Raw genomic sequence first — 11,382 nt, forward strand, 5'->3', positions numbered from 1 at the left:
TGTAACTGGGACTGAGTGGAATGTAAGCTCAGTAAGAATCACTTTGTTCCACTTCACATGCAGTTAAATGACCTTTGAGACAGCAAGGGTATGCTTTCGGGGGGGGGGGGGGGGAGGGAATGAAAATTCCCACGACACATTTTCTAGCTATCAGGTTAGTTTTAAATATAACTTAAGCTTTCAAAGTGAATTTTCTAGTGAAAGGTGTTAAGATGAACAGTGTTGGATTGAGTGCCCTGTCTGCTTCTTGCACACGAGCACAATACAGGTTTCTCCATGTCATTATAACTCTGGTCTTTAGGGTGCGTTGGCATCTATGTCCAGTCAGTCTTTACCATTATGCTCTTATTAATGAACATGTCTGTATTTTAAAAACAGATATATCTAACCCCTTTCCCTGATCACTTGACTGACATTAGACTCCTACTTAAATTGACCACCTCCATAGATGTGAGTGGCAATAGTGGTTCTTCTGCATGCATTATCCACAGTACTGCCTTGACATCTGATCTAGAAAATTCAACATCCTAATATTGCTTCCTGTTTCTGCGTTTCAGAGGTAGCTGTTACATTGTTTCTTCATTCCCAAAACTGGGAGGGCTGTGCTAGGTATAGAGAAATATTGTTTAGCCTTGTTTAGCAGTCATTGCTAGGTGGAGCCCGGTGTTCAGTGCTTCCTACTGTATCTAATATTAAAAATGCATTGCAGAGTAAAGGGAAATAACGTGTGTGTTTTTTCTTCCAGGGCGGGGAAACTGGTGACACTCTTGGTAAGTAACTCTCCCTTTCTGATGGCTAATCTATAGAAGTCTCGGGGGGGGGGGGGGGGGGAGAATTGAGTTCTGGTATATTTTAAGTGTTGGAAGGAAATATGGATATAAATAAGTTTTTAATGACTAAAATTGTAATAGTTAACACCTGCCTGTCCAAGATTGCTTAGGCATGACTTTGGAGAGGTGTATCTCCTGCCAGCTTCATCAGGCTGAATTGGACCAGCCAGGGTTGGAAGTGGCTGGGGCTCAAACCTGTGTGCCCCACAGGCCTCTGGGGCTCATGGCCAGTGTTCCCTCTAAGGTGTGTGCCTGTGTGGCCATATACAAAAAATTCTGAGCCCGCCCACATCCTTTGGAGAGCTGCACAGCAGCACTCCCCTTCCTGGACCTGGAAGGTTAGTTGCGTGGCTGCTCCCATGGCCAGGGCCTTGGGGTGGAGACGTGGACATGGCAGGAGGAGCCTGCTCTGGCTGCTGCCAGGACCACAGGGAAGACAGCTGCTGCTACTAGAGGTGGGGCGGGTGGTTTGCTGCTGCCACTAGGAGTGGGGCTGCTAACCACCCAACACCTCTATCATACTAATCCAGGGACACACCCCTGCAATCAACTCTGGTGCCAACTCTGTCCACACATCTATACAAGCGATACCATAACAGGTCCTAAACACACAAACCACCATATCAGAGGCTCATTTAATTGCACATCCACTGAAGTGATATATGCCAGCAATGATCCCCTGCCATGTATGTTGGCCAAACTTCCAAAAAATTATTGGAAAAATCAAATATCCAAAAAGGCAACACACAGAAACCTGTTGGGGAACATTTTAACTTGCTTGGGCACTCATTTAATGGATCTCAAAGTCACTGTATTGTTTCTGGCCAATTTCACAAGCCAGCTCTGCAGGGAAGCCTTAGAACTTAACTTCATTTACAAATTTGATTCCTGTAACAGAAGTATGAATAAAGACATTGGCTGGATGCCCTGCTACATTCCACATCTTAATGACACAAAAAACCGAACTATGGGTACTACAGAACAGTTAGAGAAGATACCATCAGCTTGTAGCATGAGCATTCTAATTTTGTCTCCCGCAACCCTTATTAACATATATTGATAGTAACTGATGTGTGGCATGCATCTGACCAAGCACATGTGACATCAGCATCAGCGCACAAGACACATTTCACCCCGCTCACAGATGGAAAATCTTAGAGGAAACACTGGTCATGGCAGTCTGCCCCATGCGCTAGGCGCCTTGTAGTATAAGCCATCTTCCGGCACGTACCGGCTTCCAGAGGCCTGTCCCACTCCCAGGGAGCCAGCTGGGAGGGAAGATTTTTAACTGAAATGGAAACCGCTAAGCATCAGCTTATCGGTTAACTGAAAGTTTAACTATTAGGGATGTAAGAGTTAATACCCATGTAAAAAGCTAACCTGTTAAGTGTGGAGGGCTGGGGTCCTGTGGCAGGGGGAGGGTCTTGCTCCAGCTTTCTGGTTAACCTTTTACATCCTTTACGGGAGAGGGGAGAATCATATATCTTGTTCAGATACTAGTGGTGAAATCTAGCCTGTGACTACCTCTTGGATCTTTCAAAAGGGTGATGACTTGAATATTTGCTGTGCTTGGTTAGAATGTGGAGGGAGGGATAGCTCAGTGGTTTGAGCAGTGGTTTGCTAATCCCAGGGTTGAGAGTTCAATCCTTGAGGGGACCATTTAGGGATCTGGGGCAAATCTGTCAGGGATGGTACTTGATCCTGCTATGAGGGCAGGGGGCTGGACTTGATGACCTCTGAAGGTTCTTTCCAGTTCCATGAGATGGTATATCTCCATATTATTAATGTAGATGAAGTCTAATTGTAGAATACCTGTGTCCTTGTTTTTAACCCATTGGATTTGGGTTTGAGCATGTTCCTTTGCCAACAGTAAAGTTAGTCTCGAGTGCAGGCTTCTTGGCACTAACGAGCTAACTTGAAAGTAGGGATGTATAAAGGTTGACCTGTAAGGGGTTTGGGGCAGCTCCCCATCTGCCCTGGGCAGGGAGTCCTTCCAGCCCCGCAGGGCCTGCTGGAGCAGCCCCTGTCAGTGTCTCTAACCCCCCCCCCCCAATTATGCAGCAACCCCACTCAAGGAGACTCTGCTGCAAGCTCTGCAGTATAAAGCTTAAATAAGCTTTATATTGCAGAGTCCACAGTGTGTGTAACCACTGTGATTTTTAGTGGTTACATGGTTAGATTTGCAAACGCACTTTTGTGTCCCTACTTGAAACCCATGTAACGGGGAAATGGGGATGGAAAAGGACTGTCCCTAGATACAACTGCTGTACTGCACCAAGTTTCATCCCTGCATTTTATTTAACCTAAATGAAATAAATCTTTGACTGTGGGAGTTGTGATGCTTTCTAAGTCTCCTCTTTAGCATCCCTAATTGAGTGCCACAAATCATTAGTACTAGGACAGTGGGGTCCCAACCATAGTTTGAGAGCCAAATTGGGTTGCAAGTGCAGTCCTATTCTAATGGGGTCTCCAGGGCTGACTTAGACTTTCTGGGGCTGAAGCTTGAGTCCCTCCACACAGGGCTAAAGAGAGAGCCTGAGGGCATCAGTCTGGAGTGCAGTATTCAGGTTACAGGGCCCCTGCCTGGGGCTGAAGCCCTGGAGTTTCAGCTTTAGGTTCCCCTCCTGCCCTGCCTAGAGCAGTGGGGCTTGGGCAGCCTCAAGCTTCAGTCCCCTTTCCTGGGATTGTGCAGTAATTTTTGTTAGAAGGGGGTCACGGTACAATGAAGTTTGAGACTTCCTGTACCAGGATTTCAAAATCGGTGTGTATGAAGCTCTGTAAGTGACTTCAGTTTCTGAACAATTTGCTGACACCTTAGATACTAAGTTCAGAGACTGTAAATATTAAGTTGAGTTTTGTTTATAAAAGGACATTATTTGTATTGCTACAGAAAATTCAGAATTAAGTGAAATGTGACTAAATCTTGCTGTTCTTTGTAGCTTCTTGTTCAGTATATATGCCCTTAAAAGACCACTTTTGGCTGCATAGCTGTTGAGCCAAGTGCACAATATAGTCTTTGCAGAACATCTCAAGTCTGAGTGAAGGTAGTTGTCATGTATTTTGCTTTTTGTGATTGTTGCCAACATATGTTTAATAGTCAGTGACTACCTGCAAAATATAGCACTTGCAACTCTGGTCCACAATGAAGAAACAGCTCCTAATGCTGTCCTCTGATTGGACAGGGTTTGAACATTTGAAGAGCCACATTTGAACATGAATCTACTCCCAAAAGACTTTAAAAGCATTCATAAGGTTCATGTTTTTATTAAAGCTTAGATTTCTTCACTAAGCCAAATGGATACTTGATAACTGTAGGGATTTGTTTGTGATTCCTTAGGGCAATGGTGTCTACTATGCCCCTTAAGACTCTTAACAGTCATCCTCCTCAAGGAGGAGAATTAGGTGGAATTTATATTTGAGTACATGAATATTAATAGCAATTTCAATTTATAACCTTTTAAAAAGCATCTTGGAAAAATCTAGGTTTCATGTGTATTCATTATATTTTTCATGTGGTAGGTCTCCCCCCCCCCCCCCTTGGTCACGCACTCCAACTTCATTGGACTATTATCTGACTAGCCTTGCTATTTATGCACTAAAAGGTATGCTTCCTACTAAGAATCTGATATGCAGTGTCTCCATCTAGATGTCATTGAAAGCCTTGTGGTGTGTCATTAGGGGCATTGGCAACTTGAATCTTAGTTCCTTTGTGACCAAGCAGATCTAGCTTCAGCTCTCTTAATCTGAGCTTTTCATTCAGTATCTTTCTGGCAGGGACCTCTTAGATGCTTTAACCAAGACTTCATAATTTGAAAAAGCCAGAAGGTACTCTGTTAGAAACAGCTTACCTATCCTTGTAGGATGTAAATGGTTACCATCAAATTAAACAGCACTTGTAATTTGTTTTCTATAACTGTAAGTTTTCTGTATTCTAGTTTAAATTTTGTGTATTGAATGGCATTTGGTTGATTCTATCCATATAGTTAAATTTCTCTTCCCATGTAGTTTTCACACCAACAGAGCTCTTTTAAAAACAGATTGCTTTAAAAATGTACCTATGACTCAACACTCAAGGATAAAGTGATACTTCACACCTCTTTATTTCAAGTAAATAGTCTTCTCTTTAAAGTCTTTACCAACTAGTTTTGCTGAGCAGGAGTTTATTGGCAAAACAGTCCATGTAAATATGGAAAACCATTGATGCCTTTGATCATGGATAATCTTTCTCCAGGGTCTAGATGAAGTCTATTGCCTCACACCTGCTTACATTTACACAAAAATAGCCCACTTCCTGATTAGAACAAGTACCCATTTGTTTCTTTAAACCAATACTTCCCTTAGTGCCACTTTCCACACCAGTGAACTTTAGCTTCTGGAAGATCAGCAAAGCTGTGAAGTTACATTTCCTGAAAGGACTTCTCCTTAAAGGCTTTAGGAGAACTTCCATTTAAGGAGGAAAGATTTATGGGATGGGCTTGACATCTGATAACGCTACAGCAAATGAAGCAAAATGCAGGACAATGTAGCACTTTAAAGACTAACAAGATGGTTTATTAGATGATGAGCTTTAAGTGGGTCTGGCCCACGAAAGCTCATCATCTAATAAACCATCTTTTTAGTCTTTAAAGTGCTACATTGTCCTGCATTTTGCTTCAGCTACCCCAGACTAACACGGCTACATTTCTATCACTATACTACAGCAAATGTTAGTGTGGGAAGAGTATCTAATGCCCTTGACTAATATGCAGTTTTCCTAAATGTTTTCCTATGAGCCATTCCTAATGCATTTTAATTGGCATTGCAGTGGTGGACTCTGAGACCAACTTTAGAATCTACTGAGGCAAGAGCATGAATTCTTCTTCGAGTGCTTGCTCATGTCCATTCTGATTAGGTGTACGCGTGCTGCGTGCACGGATTCCGGAGCTTTTTTCCCTTAGCAGTATCCATAGGGCCAGCAAGGAGCCCCCTGCAGTGGCACCATATACCGGTGCATATATACCCCTGCTGGTCCCTCCACCCCCTTAGTTTTTTCTTACCGCCCATGAGGGTAGCTGGAGCATGCTTTCAGGCTGTTAGCCTATCTCTTAGCAGTTGTATTTCCTTTATCTGTTGTACTATAGTTACAACTACAAATTTATCTAGTTAAGTAGCTGTTAAGTACTGTAAATAGTGTAATTAGTTAGATAGGGGAGCACAGTGGGACTCTCCCTGTGAGGGGAGGGCATGCCAGGGCCTCAGGGCTTTAAACCCTGTGCTTCCTGCTCTAAACCTATGCCCTGTGGAGATCCTCACTCCGACTGCCTGAAGTGCCTGGGAGAAGCCCATCAAGAAGAAAGCTGCTCTATTTGTAAGTTTTAAGCCCCGGACCAAGAAAGAGAGGGACTCCCGGATGAAACTCCTATTAATGGAGTCGGCACTGCAGCCCCAGGGCAAGGAGTGCCCCCACTCTGTCCGCTGCGTGCCGTCAGCGGCACCCGTGTTGGCCAAGCACCGGTCAGAGGCCGATAAGGCACCAAGACATAGGTCGCAGTCCCCGGTGCCAAGAGGCTCCAAGGGCTCGAGGGGATGCTCAATGGAGAGGAGTGACCAGAAGGTGTGCCCTAAGGAGGGGCACCTGTCTTCTAAGGCCTCAAAAAAGAGGCGCAGCCCAGACAAGGGTAGGACCCCGGGGCAGCCCATGGGTATAGGGGAGGTCCATCCTCCCTCCACCCCAGAAACTTTTGAGGCGGCCTGAGACCTCATTGAGATGGCCATGGAGGAAGGAGAGGGCAGATGATGCCGATGCAGGGCTCAAACACCTCCCAGCAGGCTCTGACAGCTGGGCCGTGGGACTCTCTGGGCGAGGTGCAGGCCTCGGCCCAGCACCAGCAGCAATTCCCCGTGCCGGCAAGAGCACCGGCATCGGAGCCAGGACAGACACCAGCCTCGACCCCGGTCCTCTATCCGGCAGCAGTGGCACTGGTAGCAAGTGCGCTTGCGGCACCGATGGCCCCAGTACCTGGGCACCCGACGGCCTATTCGGCACCAGTCCCCCGCACTGCACCGACGCTGCTACCTCTCCCCGCACTGCACCGACGCTGCTACCTCTCCCCGCACCGATCCCAGCTCACGCCCTGGGAGCACTGGTACCGCAACAGACTGCGGTGCAGAAGCAAATGGCAGCACCAGTTGGTTATTTACCGGTCTGCCAAATGCAGCTGGGCACGGTACTGCCGCAGCAAGTGCCTCCACTTATGCTCCCGCTGGCACCACATGTGGAACACAGGGGCAAGCCATCGGCCCTGGTGGCGCAGCAAAGGGTGCAAGTGTCATCGGCTCCTCCCTGGGCGGCATTTGACTATTCGTCAGTCCGAGGCTGAATCGGTGACATCAGCCTGGTCATCGTACAGGTCCCGATTCTCATCATAGGTCTTGTTCAACTGTTAGATTGGGTCACTGGGACTCAGTGAACCAGCAGCAGTGGCAGGGACAACCCCAGTGGCCATTCTGGACACCCTGGGCTTACCACCAGGCCCAGGGCCCCCTCCTACGGTGTTGGTGGCTGGGTTGTCCCAAAAGAGTAGTGCCCCATCAGCCACCCCATTAAGAGCTCCTCTGCCTGAGGAGAGCCTGTCCATGGCGACAATGCCTAGGTCTCAAGTAATTGGCCAAGGGCAGGAGGCTACAACCCAGCTGGGCTCGGCCCTGATGGGCATCTCAGCCGGAGGGGAATCGGAGGTGCAGCTCTGTGAGGATGAGGTAGTCCCTCAGTCCTCATCGTGATCGCTGGACGAGGGTCTGGCGGACTCAGCACCACAGCCCCCTTCAATGGACGCAAGGGTGCACCAGGAGCCGCTCCGAAGGTTGGCGGTTAACCTAGTGGTCCAGCACGAGGAGGTCCAGGAGGACCAAGATCCTATGGTGGACATTCTGACGGCAACAGGCCCTGGGCGAGTGGTGCTCCCACTGAATAAAACGGTGGACAAGCTGTCAAAGACCCTGTGGCAGACACCAGCCTCCATTGCGCCGACCCAGAAAGGTGTGGAGAGATGGTACTACGTACCTCAAGCGGGGCACGAGCATCTTTTCAACCATCCAGCCCCGGGGGTTGATAGTAGTGCAGGCCGCGGGGCAGGAGGAGCATCAAGGGCCTCCAGGCCCTACCCCAAAAGGCAAAAGAGCCTAAGAAATTGGACCTGCTTGGCCGGAAGGCCTACGCCATGGGAGGCCTTCAGCTACGTATAGCTAACCAGTAAGTGATGCTGGGGTGTTATGCCTTTAACTCGTGGGCGTCAATGCAAAAGTTTGGCAGCCAGCTTCCCCCTGAATCCCTTTAAGGTCCCTTCTGACCTTAAAGTCTGTGAATCCCGACAAGAGTGCGGGGCCATGACGGAGGAGGGCAAGGCAGTGGCGCATACATCCCTCCAGGCGGCTCTGGACACGGCCGATTCAGCTGCCCGCACTATGGCTACTGGGGTGGTCATGAGGCGTAGTGCATGGCTGCAAGTGTCCGGCATCCTGTCCGAGGTGCAGACCACTATCCAGGACCTACCTTTTGAAGGGTCGGGCCTGTTTTCAGAGCAGACTGACTCCAAGCTTCATAGCTTGAAGGACTCAAGAGTGACACTGAAGTCGCTAGGGATACACACCCCGGCCCCCCCCACAGGCGTTCCCTCCAGGCTAGAAGCTATCCCAGACCCTTTCAGCGGGGGCAAAGCACTGATAGGAGCCGCAACAATAGCCGCCCCAACCTTTTTAGAGGTAGGCGTAGAGGTCCTCGGTTGGACTCAGAGAGAGGTGCAGGGCCGTCACCTGGCCACCAGACTAAGCCTTCATTTTGAAGGTATGCCGGAGAGCAGAGGATCAGTCACACCTATCTATCCACCCTTTGGGGACCATCTTTTTTTAAACCAGAAATGGGCAAAGATCACATCGGACCGCTGGGTCCTAGACCTGGTAAAGCAGGGGTATACTATCCCCTTCCTTTCCTACCCTGCCCTCCAGCCCCTCCCTGTCCCTTTTCAGGGACCCCTTTCATGAGACACTCCTCTGGCAGGAGGTGTCCAACCTGCTGGCACTAGGGGCTATAGAAAGAGTGCCCCCAGAGATGAGGGATAAGGGTTTCTACTCCCGCTACTTCCTGGTACCCAAAGCAAAGGGGGGCATGCATCCCATATTAGACTTACGAAACCTGAACACCTTCATAAGAAAAGCAAAGTTCAGGATGGTGATGCTGGCTTGCATCATCCCATCGCTCCAAAAGGGGGACTGGTACGCTGCCCTCAATCTCAAAGATGTGTACTTCCACATTTTGATTTTTTCCAAGTCACAGAAAGTTCCTATGGTTTCTGGTGGGACAGGACCAATTCCAGTTTACGGTCCTCCCATTTGGGCTGTGTACAGCCCCAAGGGTGTTTACCAAATGTATGACGGTGGTAGCCGCGTTTCTGCGGCAGCACAGGGTCCAGGTGTTTCCATATCTGGACGATTGGCTGATAAGGGGCACGTCTCGAACAGGTGCTAGATCATGTCACGGGCAAGGGCATTGTTCGGGAGCCTCGGCCTACGACGTCAAATCCTCATTAGACCCCACGCAGGTGATAGACTTCGTGGGGGCCCGTCTAGACTCGCCCGCGGGAAAGGCGTCTCTACCGAGGGGCAGATTCCTTGTTATCTGCTCATTGGTAGCGGAGCTACAGGAGTTTCCCACTACGACGGCAAGGACCTGTATGAGGCTCCTAGGACCACATAAGTACACGCTGCCATGTGGCCAACATGCCAGGCTGCGCATGCGCCCATTGCAGGGGTGGCTCAAAGTAGCACACAACCCTTTGAGGTCGCCATTGGATGCGGTGGTGACTATACCTCAGGAGATCCTATGCTCACTAGACTGGTGGAAGGATGAGGGCAGGGTGTGTGCGGGAGTCCAGTTCACCAGAGCGTCCCCATCGGTGCAACTGGTCACGGATGCTTCGGACGTGGGATGGGGAGCACCCCTGGGCAGCCTCAGAACACAAGGTACGTGGTTGCCAGGGGGAAGTTCCCCTCCATATAAATATCAAGGAGCTCCAGGTGGTCAGGCTGGCCTACAGGGCGTTCCTTCCCCACTTACAGAACAGGGTGGTGGCGGTGTTGACAGACAACTCTACGGCCATGTATTATATCAACAAGCAGGGTGGGGTGCGTTCCTCTCCCCTGTGCTGGGAACTGTGGGAAATGTGTGTAGCCCATGGCATTTGCCTAGAGGCGTCTCACCTCCCAGGGACCAGGAACGGGCTAGCAGACAGGCTCAGCTGTTCGATTCAGGCACACAAGTGGGTGCTAAGGCGAGACATACTTCACAAAGTCTTCCAAAGGTGGAGGTTTCCCTGTCTGGACCTGTTTGCGACACTGAGCAATGCCAAGTGCTGGGAGTACTATTGGTACATGGGTCACGGTCTGGGTTCTCGGGGCGATGCGCTGCAGATCAGGTGGCCCAGAGGTTTACTCTATGCCTTCCCCCTGATCCATGCTCATCAGAGTGCAGCAGTTCGGGGTCCAGGCCATTCTGATAGCGCCGGTGTGGCCTCGCCAACACTGGTTCACCACCCTGTTAGACCTAACCGTGGAGAGACCACTCAGGCTACCTCTCGTGCCAGACTTAAGCACGCAGAGCTGCGAGGCTAGAGGAACACTCCACCTGAGCCTGTCATCCTTGTGGCGTGGTTCTTCAGTGGCTCTCGGTTACGGAGCGAGCCTGCTCCAGAGCAGTCCAGGAGGTGCTGTTAGAAAGTAGGAAACCATCCACTAGAGCTCTTTACGAGGCTAAATGGAAGAGGTTTACTTTGTGGCTAGGGGTCAGAATGCTCGCTCCGGGTGAAGGGGCGATCCTGACTGTCCTGGAGTACCTCCTCCACCTGCGGGAGCAAGGCCTGGCCACAGCCTCTCTGAGGGTACACCTGGCGGCTATAGCAGCTTTTCACCCCGGGGAGGGTCAGAGGTCCATCTTTGCTAATCCTATGGTTAAAAGGTTTCTGAAGGGAATTGACAGGATGATGCCATATGAGAGACCGCCGGTCTCGCCTTGGGACCTTAACCTGGTCCTGACTGCCCTTATGAAGCTGCCATTTGAGCCTCTGGCATCCTGCTCGCTGAAGCACTTGTCTTACAAGGTAGCTTCCTAGTGGCCATTACCTCGGCCAGGAGGGTGTCAGAGCTTAGGGCGCTGACTTCAGAACCACCCTACACGGTGTTCTTTAAAGACAAGGTGAGGTTGTGTCCACACTCAGGGTTTCTACCCAAGGTTGTCTCACATTTCCATCTCTCCCAGGATATTTACCTACCAGTTTTTTACCCCCAAGCCACACACATCACCCAGGAAACAGGCTTTGCACTGCCTGGATGTTAGGAGGGCATTGGCTTTTTACATAGGATGTGAGGGTTTCATAAGTCACCTCAATTGTTTATTTCAGTGGCAGAAAGAATGAAAGGGTTGCCAGTCTCGGCGCGGTGTATATCCTCGTGGATTACTTCCTGCATTCAGCTATGCTACGAGGGTGCGGGTAGGTCACTGCCGCGCATAATGGCTCATTCC

General features: G+C 49.6%; 1 protein-coding gene across 2 annotated transcripts in view; it reads left to right on the forward strand.

Moving 5' to 3' along the window:
- The window catches only part of JPT1 (Jupiter microtubule associated homolog 1), a 33,849-nt gene that overhangs the window by 17,189 nt on the left and 5,278 nt on the right, over positions 1–11,382 (forward strand). For both annotated transcript variants that reach the window (XM_025178164.2, XM_006136413.3), the window contains exon 4: positions 746–770. In XM_025178164.2, the coding sequence (XP_025033949.2) occupies positions 746–770 (25 nt within the window). The remainder of the gene's footprint in view (positions 1–745; positions 771–11,382) is intronic.

The sequence above is a fragment of the Pelodiscus sinensis genome, chromosome 20 (assembly GCF_049634645.1).
Source record: "Pelodiscus sinensis isolate JC-2024 chromosome 20, ASM4963464v1, whole genome shotgun sequence".
Classification (NCBI taxonomy): Eukaryota; Metazoa; Chordata; order Testudines; family Trionychidae; genus Pelodiscus; species Pelodiscus sinensis.